Source organism: Peromyscus californicus, unplaced genomic scaffold (genome assembly GCF_007827085.1).
Source record: "Peromyscus californicus insignis strain IS unplaced genomic scaffold, ASM782708v3 Scaffold_21__1_contigs__length_65335640, whole genome shotgun sequence".
In the NCBI taxonomy this organism is placed as follows: domain Eukaryota; kingdom Metazoa; phylum Chordata; class Mammalia; order Rodentia; family Cricetidae; genus Peromyscus; species Peromyscus californicus.
In genome coordinates, this window is record NW_026294514.1 from 62,052,495 (window position 1) to 62,067,909 (window position 15,415).

Below are 15,415 nucleotides of genomic sequence, written 5' to 3' on the forward strand. Positions count from 1 at the left end.
CCAGCGTGGCAACATGAAGGAGGGGGCCAGAGTTGCTCTTGGGCCAGCTAGTGGGGGCCCGTCTCACTGCGCCCCGCCCTGCTTGGCAGCAGGTGTGAAGGGGCCCCCTGTCCGTGTGTTTGCAGGTGTGCTCTGCAAAGACAGGGATAGCAGCAGCTAGCTTTGGACAGGTGCCTCAGTGCTCAGGGGTTGTGGGCTTGCAGGGTTGTGAGGCCTCCTCACCACCTGATCACAGTGATGTGAACATTGATTTGGGGCAGGCCACCCTGCCACCCTCCCCTGACCCCTCTCCTACTTGTGTCCAACCCATATGTTATTATTTTTAAGATTTATTTTTAATGATTTGTTGTTGTTTGAGACAGGGTTTCTCTGTGTAGCCCTGGCTGTCCTAGAACTTGCTCTGTAGACCAGGCTGGCCTCAGAACTCACAGGCATCCACCTGTCTCTGCCTCCTGAGTGCTGGGATTAAAGACACGTGTCACCACTGCCTGGTGATATTTATTTATTTTTAAAGTGTGTCTGTGTGTGTGTGTGTGTGTGTGTGTGTGTGTGTGTGTGTGTGAAGAGGGCATTGGATACCCTGGAACTGAAGTTAGAGGGATTGTAAGCTATGCAGTGTAGGTGCTGGGAACCAAACTCCAGTCCTCTGCAAGAGCGGCATCTTTCCAGGCCTCCAACCCAGATGTTTAAGATGGGGAAAAGGGGAGCTATGGAAACACCTCAAAGTCTAGACGGAGAGTCTGAGGCCAACAAACCCTCCTGAGCCTGTGAACAGGTGTCTTCCGTGCTGTGTGAGGACACACTTTCACTTCCCAGTACAGCCTTGTCCTGAGTGAGCTCATGGGTCACTGCACAGGAAGTGCCTGTCACCGGGGCAGGGTAAAGGAAGAGTGGAGGCTGGGTAGGGAAGGAACACGACGCTTACCTTAGCTTCAAAGAAGTTCTTGGCACCTCTGACGCCCTCCAGGGCGACATCGATCTCAGAAAGCTTGGCCAATGCCAGCAGTCCACTGTCCTCTTGCAGCTCACCAGCAGCGGCTTTGTGAAAAATGAGCAGGAACTGCGGGAGGGAGAGGGACCGGAGGGTTACTGCTATCCACGATGCCTCACCAACACAGCCTCGCCAACACAGCCTTGCCAACAAACACAGCCTCACCAACACACACAGCCTCACCAACACACACAGCCTCACCAACACACACAGCCTCGCCATCACAGCCTCACCAACACACACAGCCTCACCAACACAGCCTCGCCCACACACACAGCCTCACCAACACAGCCTCGCCCACACAGTCTCGCCAACACACACAGCCTCACCAACACAGACTCACCAACACACACAGCCTCACCAACACAGCCCCACCAACAAACACAGCCTCACCAACACAGCCTCGCCCACACAGTCTCGCCAACACACACAGCCTCACCAACACACACAGCCTCACCAACACACACAGCCTCGCCATCACAGCCTCACCAACACACACAGCCTCACCAACACAGCCTCGCCCACACACACAGCCTCACCAACACAGCCTCGCCCACACAGTCTCGCCAACACACACAGCCTCACCAACACAGCCTCACCAACACACACAGTCTCACCAACACACACAGCCTCACCAACACACACAGCCCCACCAACACAGCCTCGCCATCACAGCCTCACCAACACAGCCTCACCAACACACACAGCCTCACCAACACAGCGTCGCCCACACACACAGCCTCACCAACACAGCCTCGCCCACACAGTCTCGCCAACACACACAGCCTCGCCATCACAGCCTCACCAACACACACAGCCTCACCAACACAGCTTCACCAACACACACAGCCTCACCAACACAGCCCCACCAACAAACACAGCCTCACCAACACAGCCTCGCCCACACAGTCTCGCCAACACACACAGCCTCGCCATCACAGCCTCACCAACACACACAGCCTCACCAACACAGCTTCACCAACACACACAGCCTCACCAACACAGCCCCACCAACAAACACAGCCTCACCAACACAGCCTCGCCCACACAGTCTCACCAACACACACAGCCTCGCCATCACAGCCTCACCAACACACACAGCCTCACCAACACAGCTTCACCAACACAGCCTCACCAACATACACAGCCTCACCAACACAGCCTCACCCACACAGTCTCGCCAACACACACAGCCTCACCAACACAGTCTCACCAACACACACAGCCTCACCAACACAGCCCCACCAACAAACACAGCCTCACCAACACAGCCTCGCCCACACAGTCTCGCCAACACACACAGCCTCACCAACACAGCCTCACCAACACACACAGTCTCACCAACACACACAGCCTCACCAACACACACAGCCTCGCCATCACAGTCTCACCAACACAGCCTCACCAACACACACAGCCTCACCAACACAGCCCCACCAACACACACAGCCTCACCAACACACACAGCCTCACCAACACACACAGCCTCACCAACACACACAGCCTCACCAACACAGCCTCACCAACACAGCCTCACCAACACACACAGCCTCACCAACACAGCCCCACCAACACAGTCTCACCAACAAACACAGCCTCACCAACAAACACAGCCTCACCAACACACACAGCCTCACCAACAAACACAGCCTCACCAACACACACAGCCTCACCAACAAACACAGCCTCACCAACACAGCCACAATAATCCCTCCGGCCTGAGCAAATGACATTCTTGCCAAGCACTTGAAAAGGATGGGTTTTTTAAAAGATTGACTTTTTAATTGTATGCACATGGGGGAGGATGTGCATGTGCGGGTGCAGGTGTCCACAGACTTCAAAAGAGGGCGTTGGAACCCCTGGAGCTGGGTTATTGGAAGTTGTGAGCTGCCTGATATGGGTACTAGGAACCAAATTTGAATCCTCTGCCAGAGCAGCAAGCACTCTTAGCCATCTCTCCTACCTGGAAAGAACATTTATGTCTATGTATACGTGGAGAATTATTTTGTCCCTTTCCAGATCATCAAAACAATAAAGGGGGGGCTCAATAAGGGCATAGCTCGGTGGTAAAGCAATGCTTAGTATGTGTAAGGACCTGAGTCCAATCCCAAGTAACAAATAAATTAATTGAATTAAATCCTGTTCTCTCCCCCATCAGTAATGCCACTGTTGGAAATCTATCCCTCAAAAATCCACACAATAAGGTTGCCGAGGGCCGGGTGGTGGTGCACACCTTTAATTCCAGTGCTCAGGAGGCAGAGGCAGGCAGATCTCTGAGTTTGCGGGTAGCCTGGTCTACAGAGCGAGTTCCAGGACAGTCTCCAAAGCTACACAGAGAAACCCTGTCTCGAAATAATAATAATAATAAGGCTGCAGATTAACCCTGTTGGTAGAAAGTCCTGGGTTCAATCCCTAGTAAGTATTGCATGAACATGATGGTATAGGTCTGTAATCTGAAAGTTTATTTATTTGTTTGTATTTATTTCTTTGAGACAAGGTCTCACTATGTAGGCTTGGCTGGCCTAGAACTGGGTATCTATACACCAGGAAGACCTCAACATCATAGAAATCTACCTGTCTGTGTCCGTCTCCAGAATGCTGGGATTGTAGGCATGTGGCTGACTCTCATCCATCCAGCCATCCAGCCATCCAGCCATTCTTCATTCAGTGCGTGAGTGCGTGCATACGTCCGTGCGTGCATGCAGGCATGCACATTCCACAGTACAAGTATGGAGGGCAGAGTCAGTTCTTGCCTTCCACCTTATTGAGGCAGGGTCTGTCTTGTTTCTAGCTGGCCCTCCAACTTCCCTCCAATTCTCCTGTCCCTACCTGCCATCTCCCTATGGGAGTGCTGGGTTTACAGATGTGTGCTAATACATCCAGCTTTTTACATGTGTCCGGGGAGTAAACTTCAGGCTCGTACAGCTAGCACAGCTGGAGCCTCTATCTACCAGCCATTTCCCTGCTCCCTGTATGCTATTTTTGAACTAAATAAATTATTTTTTTTTTTTTTAGGGGTGTGTGAATGATCTTGAACTCAGGAAGATCCACCTGCCTCTGCCTTCCAAGTGCTGGGATTACAGACCTTTACCGCACACCCAGCTCCAACTTCATTATTATTATTATTATTATTATTATTATTATTATTATTATTATTATTATTATTGGTGTTGTTGTTGTTGTTGTATTTTTTAAAAAGCATATATTACCGGGTAGTGGTGGCGCATGCCTTTAATCCCAGCACTCGGGAGGCAGAGGCAGGCGGATCTCTGTGAGTTCGAGGCCAGCCTGGGCTACAGAGTGAGTTCCAGGAAAGGCACAAAGCTACACAGAGAAACCCTGTCTTGGAAAACAAAAACAAAAACAAACAAAAAACAAACAAACAAACAAAAAAGCTCATATATTTATTTATGTACTTATTGTGCGTGTGTACCGTGGTACACACGTGGAGGCCAGAGGACTATTTACAGGAGTCGGTTCTCTTCTTAAACTATGTGAGTCCCTGAGACTAAACTCAGGTTGTCAGGCCGGGTCTTTTGAGCCATTTCGTTGCCCCTGCTCCCTGCCCCGCCTTTTTAACATCTCTTAGCTACCTCTGTTTTTCTCCCGTGTTCTGTTTTTGCATGAGACTGCCTACCTTCCTTGCAGTTTCCTAAGCGATCTTCGTAGGCCTTAGTTTATCTTCAATGCGTTAGCTCTTGCTACTTGTCATTTCAGTATTTTATTTGTTTATACACATATGTGGAGGGCAGAGGATAACTTACAAGAGTCAGTTCTCGCCTTCCACCATGTGGGTCCCTGGGATCGAACTCAGGTCAGCAGGTTGGACATCGAGTGTCTCTACCCACTGAGTCACCTCCCCAGTCCTGTTTGTTATTTTTGTTTGTTTGTTTTTGTTTTCTGAGACAGGGTTCCTCTACATAGCCCTGGCTATCCTGGAACTCACTATGTAGACCAGGTTGCTCTCAAACTCAGAGATCTACCTGCCTTGGCCTCCTGAGTGCTGGGATTAAAGGCAACACCACAGCCGGCTCTGTTCACTAGCTTCTGAGATGAGAGGGTCCTGCTATGTTACTGGTCTCAACTGATACTCCAACACTGGCCTCTGGAGTTAGTGGGACTGCAGGGGTGTGCCACCATTCCTGGCTTCCTACAGTATCTTTTGACTCAGAAAAGTTTGACATAAAATCTGCCAAATCCTTTTCTTTCCTCTTGCCAGAGAGAGACTTAGGAAAACCTTCCCCGACACCAAGGTTACATAAACAGTCAGGTATGTTTCTGTCTAGTATTTTTATGGCTTTTTAAAAAAACTTGTAAATATTTAATCTCTGAAATGTATTCTGTTCTATTGCAAGGGTAATCATTAACCTTATTTTCTTCCAAACAGTTACTTAGTAAGCCCCACATTTATTGTGTCATCCACCGTCTTCCTCCACATTCAAAATGTGTGATCGGAGCAAAGAAATCCTGGAGGACAATTGTATCAGGGCCTCTGCAGAATCACTTCTTAAATACCAGGCTCTCCTCTCCCTGACCCTCTCTCTCCCTGGGTCACTTTATAAATATTTAATTCCTTTCTTAAGTATTCTTACAAAGCTAGTGTGGGGGCTCACACCCGTAACATCAGCAACAGGAGGCTGAGGTAGGCAGGTTGCCAAGAGTTTCAGACCAGCGTGGGCTATGGTATGAAACTCTAACCCAAAACAAAACAAAAACAAACAACAACAAAAACCTATGAATTACAAAAAAAACCCTTATTACATTTTATTCATTTTGTATCTGTGCATGCCATGGTGTACATATGGAGGTCAAAGGACAACTTGGCTGGTTCTCTTCTACCATGTGTGAGCCCATGATTGAACTCAGGTTGTCAGGATTTGCCTCCACAAAAACCTACAAGTTGGGGGTCGGAAATGGAGACATGGCTCCGTGGGTCGTGTTGTACTTGCAGGGGACTCAGGTTCTTGCCCAGCACCCACACAGTGGCTCACAAACATCTAGAATTCCAGTTCTAGGGGATTCAAGACCCTCTTCTGGCCTCTGTGAGCACTAGGCATGCACATGGTACACATACATCCATGCAGGCAAAACCTTTATACACATAAATAAAATAAAATAAGTCTTGAAAAATTACAGATTTTTCTAAGCACTATCCAATTTCTATGGACACCACCATCCCCCATTTATAAACGGATGGGCCCAAACCACCGAAAGAGGTTTCTCCAGGTTTTCAGGTGCTACTGAAAGCATGTACAGAGGGAAAATATAGCCATCTTCCCTAAAGAATGCTTTTTCTGAAAGACAGTCAACCGCCTCAACAGGCTTTCCAAATCCCAATTCCAGGGTCTTAGCTCCCAAGGCTACAACTTCCTTTTTGCTAGGAAGCCTGCTTGACACTTGCACTTCTTACTCAGGCCTCACTCAGCGGTGGACACTGGTGACCACTAACCCAAGGGATGAAGGGAGGTGTGTGGGGACTTGTAGCTTCTCTGAGGTCCCTGAGGCTGTCCGGATGAACAGAAATGCCACACTCACCCGCCTGCAGCTTCCAACTCTCTCACTAGAGGCCGGCAAAGACTCAGTTTGCAGCAGGTTTTTAGAGCCAGCACATTGGCTGGAGAGGAAGCAAGTCTGTTATAGGCGGCCAGGCTCCCAGCAATGGGATGCAGGCCAGGAGGGTGGGGAGAGTGGGAACTGCTGCCTTCCTCTTGGTTCTCTCTTCTCTCATGAAAGAGATGAAGCGAAGACTTCAGCACTGCAAATGTGAGCTGTGGATGGAGTAAACGTCTGCCCCTCAGCACCTGACTCCTGTGACGCTTTGGTCCCTTAGTCCAAAAGTGTTAAGAGGTGGTAGCCGCAAGAAGGCCAATAGGCCCCTGAGAGGGAGGATGCTTTTCTTAGGGGCTGTGTACTCCCATTCTCTCACCATGACGATCTTCCTCCATCCGTGCTTGCCCTGTGCTTTCCACCCTGACTTAAAGCTGCACACGGCCTCCACCAGGAGCTTTGCAGAGGCTGGTACCATGCCCTTGGACTCCCAGAACTGCAGTTCAAGACAAACTTCTTTTCTTTCTAAATAATCCAAGCTGGGAAGGTCTGTTATTACAAAAGAAACCTGGCCAAACACCTAGCAGTCCTTAAAGTCCTTCGTTTACTGGAGGTCTCCACAAGGAGAGCCACCTTCTACAGGAACACTTCTCAGAGACTCAGCAAAGAGGGAACATTGTCCCAGCTCAGCATCCAGCGACTCTCCATTTCCCAAGACTCAGTTTTCTCACCTCTAAAATGGAGGTGGGGCTAGTGAGAAGGCTCAGAGTATTTGTCATCAAGACTGACAACCTAAGCTTGATCCCCAGGGCCCACATGATGGAAGTTGTCCTCTGACCTCCACAGTTGTGTTGTGGCATCCATGTACCCCTTCCCTCAACACTAAACAATTAAAAATATAAAACTAAATTTTCAAAAAGTGTAAGTGGAGGTGACTGTTCACATTCACAGAAGAGCTTTGTGAACCAGAAACATTAGCGAATCCCTTGGGCCTTTTCCAGTACTGTTTGCTCTGAGCCCTGAGGTCCAAGACATCCAGGACCAACAGCATTCCCCATCAAAACCCAGGGGTCTCCTAACCCCAGCCAGCCAGAAAAGAAAAGAAAAAGGAAATCCAGTTCAACCCAACGGCATCCAGCATACCCAGCACTCCTATTTCACCTGTTATAGTCACTGCCTCGAATGACAGTCCCCTTCTCTGCCCAACCTTGTTTGTTTTCCTATTTATAGTCCACAAAGGCTGGCATGGTGTTGAGCTGGAAAACGTCCCAGTGGTGACTCTGAGGGGGAGGGGAGCGGAGGTAGAGAACAAAGGCCAAGGGCAGAGGGAGGGAGCTAGCACAGTTCAGAAGCTCTTTCAGTCCCAAGCCCGTGGATGCCCGTCCCAAGAGTGAGGGAATTTTTAACTTCAGGACTGTGGTTAGTGGTGTACAAATACTTCCCATGTTAGAGGGCTTCGTTTGTAAGTGACAGACGTAAATTTCTTTTTTAGGACAAAGGAGGTAACTCACTGTAGAGAAAGGATGTGTCAAGAACCCAAGGATGGGCTGACAAGAAGGCTCAGCAAGCAAAGGGGCTTGCTGCCAAGGCTGACAGCCTGAGTTCAAGCCCTGGGCTGACATAGCGGAAGGGGAGAACTAACTTCTCCAAGTTGTCCTCTGCTCTTCACACATGCACGGAGGCACATATGTCCCGTTCAATAAATAAGGTAAAACAGGGTAAAGCTAGGTGTGACAGTACAAGCCTGTAATCCCATCAGAGGCAAGAGGATCAGGAGTTCAAGGTCATCCTCAGCTACAAGAGTGAGTTTGAGGCCAGCCTTCGCTATGTAAGACCCTGTCTTCAGGGATGAAAAGATGGCTCCAGCAGTTAACTGCATTTGTTGCTCTTGTAGAGGACCCAGGTTTGATTCTCAGTTCCAACATGGAGGCTCACGATCATTTGTAATCCCAGTTCCAGGAGATCTGATGCTCTCTTCTGGCCTCCAAGGCACTAGACACACATGTGATATACAGATGTACATATAGACAAAACATTCATACACATAAAATCATTTGTAAAAAAATGTTTTTAAGACCCTGTCTTAACTCTCCCCACCCCTAAAATCACACACACACACACACACACACACACACACACACACACACACACACACACACACACACACATAGAAACAGAGATAGAGAGAGAACCAATGGACTATGGTGATACTCGCCTATAATCTCCAGCACTATAAGAGGCTAAAATAGAAAGATTGCTATGTGTTCAAAGCCAGCCTGGGCTACATATTGAGTTCTAGGCTAGTCTAGACACCAGAGTGAGACTCTGACTCAAAAAACCAAAGAGAACTCCACGGTGGCAGGCGTGTGGTACAAGTCTACAGGTTCAGCCCTTGGGGACCTAAAGCAGAAGAACCCCCGTCTGAAGCCAGCCTGGGATGGATTCTGCTTCCAGGAAAGGTGAACTTTCTCAAGAGGCACACACAGTTCTGACAGCCAGAGGTCTGCCTGAGAGCCCAGGTGACTTCTGCCGTGGGTAGATACAGCAAAGCAAATCACAGAGCAGGGTGAAGCTTGTGGGGGGTCTAGATGGTCACATGTCCTCACACTTCCAAGCCCACAGACCTAGGACAATCTAGAAATGGGACCAAGACAGGGCTTGGCGCTCACAAAGAAAGGACTAATGTGAATAGTGTTGGAGTTGCTTACAGGGGCCGAGAGCTGACAAAACTGCTTTGGAGCGCTCCAAACCTTGGATGTCCACCTCTGTGAGAAATGGCCACACCAGAAGCTAAACAAAAGATGGCCAAGGAGCTTCGATTCAGTTGGATAACCTGTGGTGGCCTCTGAATGAAACAGGAGAGAGGAAGCTGGAGAGATGGCCCAGTGGTTAAGAGTACTGCTCTCAAGGGCCTGGCTGATTCAGAACCTACAATAGGAAAACAGAAAATGTCTAATTCTATCATCTTGACATTAGGAGGCTGTCACAAGTTATGTGACATCATGTCCAACTGAAACATCAAAAAATCTTCCAATAAAACCCATACACACCCCCCAAAAATTATGTAAGAAGTCAGACAAAGTGGCTCATAGGCAGAAACTTATAGCAATCCTCCTGACTCAGCCTTCATGTACTGGGATTATAGACATAAGCTACCATGAAAGATTTTTTTTTTTTGAGACAGGGTCTCATGTAATTCACTGTTCACTCATGATCAGCCTCTAGCTCCCGAGTGCTGGGATTATAGGAATGTTCCACCCACACAGTTTACAAAGGATGTGTTTAAAAGCTGAGTTGATGATTAAATATCCATTCAAAGAGCATTCTCAGAGGCAAACCCATTTGCATTCAGGGGCTGTGGACTGGGGGTCTTCTCAGGCTCAGCAGGCCAGCGGTACCTCCCGGAAGCTGAGCTTGCCATCGAAGTCCTCATCCACCTCTTTGATCATACTCTTCAGGCCCAGGTGGGTCTGGGGAGCCCCCAGTTTCTCCATCATGAGTTTCAGCTCCATCAGGTCAATAAAGCCATCCCTTCCAGCATCATACCTGCAAGGTCAGAGGAGGAAAGGTCAGGACAAAACTAGTTTCCCAGATGTGTAACTCTTGGTTTTATCTACGGAAGAGTAACTGCCTCCTGCTTTGCAAGGCTTTTCAGGCCACTTTACCACAAGTGACCCCTCAAGGCTACCTCATCAGGAGGGAACCCCCCCCCCCCACCACCACCACCAAGGCCACCTTATCAGAAGGACCCCTCAGGCTACCTCATCAGAAGAGACTCCTCTTTTAGCAAAAAATTTGTCTTTGTGCTTTGCACTCTCAAAACGTTGTTCATGTCCTTTATTTCCTTCATGGCTTTCATTTTCAGTCAACCAACACAGATCCAACACCTCCAAATATTGGACTCTGTGCGTGGGGCATGCCCTGAAACTCAACAAATGCTACACCTAGTGACAGACCGTCCTAGTGGTCGCCATCCTGGAGTCTCTGCCACACCCATTCCTGGCAACCCCCTCTCTCTCCTGCTTGTCTTGTGTCTTTGAAAGCTGCCTTCCACCCCAAGAGTGGCTGTGAAGTGGGTGTGGTCTCGCCTCAGGCTCTGTGCTTCTACTTCCGGGTCACTTATCTCCATGCCTGAGCAGTCACAGCTCTGTGGGTGGCTGTCCTCCCACGGGCCAGCTCCTCTCCTGGCTGTCACTCTAGCCATGCATCCCTGCCTGGAAATAAGACCAGCTTCATGAAGTAAGAGGTCGACCTTGACCCTTTCTCCTTGGGCCAGCCATCTTCAGGTACCTACTCTGCACTTCCTCCCAGCCACTTCCTACCCAGCTCCCTTTCAACACATAGGGCCTCCCAGGACTTCCCAAGGGCTCCTTGGCTCCCTTCCCAGTGAGCCCTTCTTATATTTCCTGCTTCTTCGTACTTCCCAGAAACCCTTTGTTGCTCAGGTCTGAACATCTTGCTTTAAAGAACAAACAAGAAAGTGACAGCACTCTGGAGGTAGAGGCAGACAGATCTCTGTGAGCTCCAGGCCAGCCTGTTCTAAGTAGTGAATTCCAGGCCCATAAAGAGAAACCCCATCTCAATAAAATAAAAAGAACAAATAAGAGGCTTAGGATGAAGCTCAATGAAAGAACACTTGCTTAGCATTAGGCAGGAAGCCCCGGGTTCCGTTCCCCAGCATCACATACACAGAAACAAGAATGAATCAGTTAGGAGGGGAGGGGGAGGGGGAGTGCACGCCTTTAATCCCAGCACTGGAAGGCAGAGGCAGGAGGGTCTCTGTGAGTTTGAAGCCAGCCTGGTCTACAGAGTGAGTTCCAAGACAGCCAGGGCTACACAGAGAAACCTTGTCTCAACAAGAGAATGAATCAGTCAGGTCTCCACAGCCAAGATCTGGGAAGCACCCAAGAGTCCAGAGAGAGAGGGGCTGATAACACAATGGGCTCACCCACACAGTGCAGTACAGAACAGTTACAGATTGGAATATTCTTCAGCAATAAAAGGAAGAGAACTTTGACGCATGGTGCACACAGGTGACCCTCAGGGATGCCACAATAAGTCAATTAAGTCAGTCACAAAAGGACAGTAGCCAAACTCATATAGACAGGTTGAAGGGTGTTTTCTGGGGTGGGAGGGATGGCTTCATGGGTAAAGGTTCAATCTGGGACAAGGGTCAAGTCACTGGTGCAACTCTGTGTACATACTGAAGGCCCCTCAACTGTGTTCACTTAAATGGTTAATATGGTCATTTTATTTCCTTTGTATTTTTATTATTTTTAATTATGTGCATGTATGTGAATCTGGGTGTGGGTATGTGCCCATGAGTGCAGGTGCCCACAGAAGCCAGAGGCTTCAGATCGCCCTGAGATGGAGTTACAGGAGGTTGTGAACTACCTGATGTGAGTGCTAGGAACTCAATTTGGGTCCTCTATAAGAGCAGCGCTCACTCTGAACCACAGAACCATCCACCGGTCCACTCCTCACTCCCGTGTGTGTATATGTGTGTGTGTGTGTTTAGACAGGGCTCCACTCTGTAGCTCAGACCAGCCTCAAATTCACTCTGAATCTCCCAAGAGATGGATTGCAATTGTGTGCAACTATACCAGCTTGAAGTGGTCATATTTGTTAAGCACATTTTTCCATATTTTTAAAAAATTATATTCAGTCTTTTCTACTATCTATCTGCCCCCACCCCCATAATGAAAAAGCATCTCTGTTGAGAACCACCACCATTCACCAAGAAATGTAGCCTGTGGGCAACTGGAAATCTTAACTGTGGGCAGTGGTATTTAAAGCTCACATTGTCATGCTGGAAGGGGCCAGGACTCCTGGACACACTGACACACCGCATTCTAGCCACAGGGGCTGATTCATGCTGTTCTGCTCATTGCAAACACAAGCACCACTCCCTCCTCCGCAGCCTTCTTGGTCCCCAATAGCATCCATTGTATGTCCTTTTCTGGTGCCAGGATTCACTGCCCTCTCCTGCTAGCTGTTTCTTCTTCAAGCCCTCTGAGCTCCCACTGGGCACAGCCTTGTTGCTGGAAGACCTACTCTACAAAGTATACAGGCAAGATCTCTGTGTGACTAGTGATAACCTCTGAGAATCCCGTAATATCGGTGCCCCATGTCTGGAAATTAACAGGGTGCCTCCAGGTTTCCAGATGGGCCAGTCCAGGACCCCAAGGCATAAAAGGATGATGTATGATCACTTAATAACACAATACCAAACATCCAGGAAGCTGAGGGAGGACTATCTCAGTGAGTTTAAGGCCAACCTGGGCTACAAAGCTTGAGACCCTATCTCAAAACAAGCAAACAATGATTTCCATGGATTTACCAAAACTGACTCAATGTAGACCTCATTTACCTACTTTTTTTTTTTAACTGAAAAATCAAAGCTCTAGGGCTAGGAATGTAAGTAACTTGGTGGGTGGTACAGCCCTTGTCTGCAGCCCTTGTGTGAGGTTCCAAATGACTCTCCCATAGTCATGAAAATAGATGTTTGAGCTATTTCTCTTTTTTGGATCTCACAAATGATGCCACTTTGGGAGTGGCGATGTGGCACAGCGGTTAAGAGCACTATTATTCTTACAGGGGATCCAAGTTCCCAGCACCCACATCAGAAAGCCTACATCCACCTATGACTAGAGTTCCAAGGGATCTGATACCTGCTTCTGGCCACTGTGGTTATGAGTGCACACATAGTACACACGCACATACAAATGAATAAAAATAAAACTTAAAAGCATACATCTTAAAAAGGAAACTCTTCAGAAGTCTAACCTACTTTAAAAAAGATGATGCCATACTGAAGACACAATACGTCTGACTCAGAACCTGGGGAAAAGAAGCTGTCATTAAGCTGGAAGCCTCATCTCTATTGGCTAGCTTTCAGTGTTCGAAGGTGCTGCGGACACTAACGGGAGAAAAGGAATCATCATTCTCAACAAATGTGAACCCTGGAGCTAAAACAAGACACACCCACTGGTGCAGCAGTGGCCCAAATGTATGGGAGTAACCAACCACTTTTTCATGGGACTCCAGGCAGATTCCACAAGTTGAAACCACCCACACCTAGCACCATTACTGAGGCCAAGAACCTGTGGTTAGATAGGCCATGGGCCTTAGGGGAGAACTTGCTACTATCACTCTGCTAAATGTACATAATATTAAACTGACTCCTAATGACTTATTGTTATACCCATAGATTAGTGTATCAGGAGCTCTTACCAGAGAAGCTTCTTTTTGCAATAGATGGTGGTTAACACAGAGACCTACAACTGATCAAGGAGCAGAGAACAAGACTACAGAATGCTCAGTCCTAAGTGGGACAGTTATACCACATCCCCTCCTCCCAAGGCTAAAGGATCATGATGGAAGAGGGGGCAGAAAGGTTTTAAGAGTCCAACGTAATGGCTGAGTAAAGGACACAGCAGGGAAACTGCACATGGGAACTAAGAGTATTTTAAACGTCATGCACAAGGCCTATGCAGACTCAGGCTAGATAAAATTCTAGCATGGAGAGGAGAGATGAAGTACCAGCCCTAGCTAAGAAGTATTGGCAGTTGATATTTCACACACACACACACACACACACACACACACACACACACACACACACACTCAGAGAGAGAGAGAGAGAGAGAGAGAGAGAGAGAGAGAGTGTTTTCTTTAATGGTATGGTGTTGGTAGACCAGCCTCCAATGAAAGTCACATATCCAAGACCAAGAGCAGTATAAACTGTATTTGTATTTGATAGGTGTCTTAGTTAGGGTTTCTATTGCTGTGAAGAGACACCATGAGCATGGGCAACTCGTATAAAAGGAAACATTTAGTTGGGGCTGGCTTGCACTTCAGAGGTTTAGTCCATTATCATCATGGTGAGAAGCATGGCAGTGTGAAGGCAGACATGGTGCTGGAGAAGGAGCTAAGAGTTCCACATCTTGATCCACAGGCAGCAGGAAAAGAACTGCCTTGAGCTTCTAAGACCTCAAAGCCCGCCCCCTAGTGACACACTTCCTCCTACAAAGTCACACCCCCTCCTAACAGTGCCACTTCCTATGGACCAAGTATTTATAGACATGAGTCTGTGGGGGCCATTCCTATTCAAACCACCACAGTTGGTTTAAAAAAAAGGACACAAAGTTGGGTGGGTACGGAAGTAGAGGTGAATCTGGAAGAAGTTAGGGGAGGGAGTAAACATTATCAAAATGCATCGTACTAATAAAAAATGTTTCCACTTTGAACACTGGGGTACAAGTGTTCCTGTGTTTCAGTTTGCTTGTGATATGTCCAAAGGTGAACTGCTGGGATGACACACACTCCTTTACTTTGGAAACAGAGATGTCAAGCTGGCCCAACAGAAAACCAGGGCCAACTCTGATGCCACTGCTCAGGTGAGCAGGGCTCTCCACTATGCACTTGTGGGAGACTCACCCAGACAATAAGGGGGGCTGTCTGTTCCTGAGCCATCTAAGGAAGGTGATCTCTGATCTTGCTGGGGCATATCTGTCAGGAAAGAATCTAGGCCCAAAACTAGTAAAACAAAAGATATAATCAGGGGAGAAAGGATGCTGGTTTGATGACCAGGAATAAAACACAGCAAGGAGTTCAAGGTGCTAAACAGAGAGTCACCATACAACCCAACAATTCCATTGTTGAAGTATTTATCTAAACTCTTCTATTATCAACAAAAACTTGGGAGTCGGATATTGGGGTAAAAACCTGATAGATCAAGCAAGCAGTGGAGAAACGAACAGGTAACCCTCTCTCTCCATGTTTCCCAGATTGAAAGGGCTGGCAAATCTATCCAAGCCCCTCCCTATTTTTTCCTGTGCCTCTCTATCATATCTTGAGTCCTCCAAAATCTCTATG

The 15,415-nt window shown here is 48.0% G+C and overlaps 1 protein-coding gene across 1 annotated transcript in view; it reads right to left on the reverse strand.

Moving 5' to 3' along the window:
* Nucleotides 1–15,415, reverse strand: part of Efhd1 (EF-hand domain family member D1) — a 59,374-nt gene that overhangs the window by 15,733 nt on the left and 28,226 nt on the right. Inside the window, exons 2-3 of the mRNA XM_052750509.1 lie at nt 9,937–10,084; nt 926–1,060 (exon numbers count right to left, since the gene is read on the reverse strand). Of these exons, the coding sequence (XP_052606469.1) occupies nt 926–1,060; nt 9,937–10,084 (283 nt within the window). The remainder of the gene's footprint in view (nt 1–925; nt 1,061–9,936; nt 10,085–15,415) is intronic.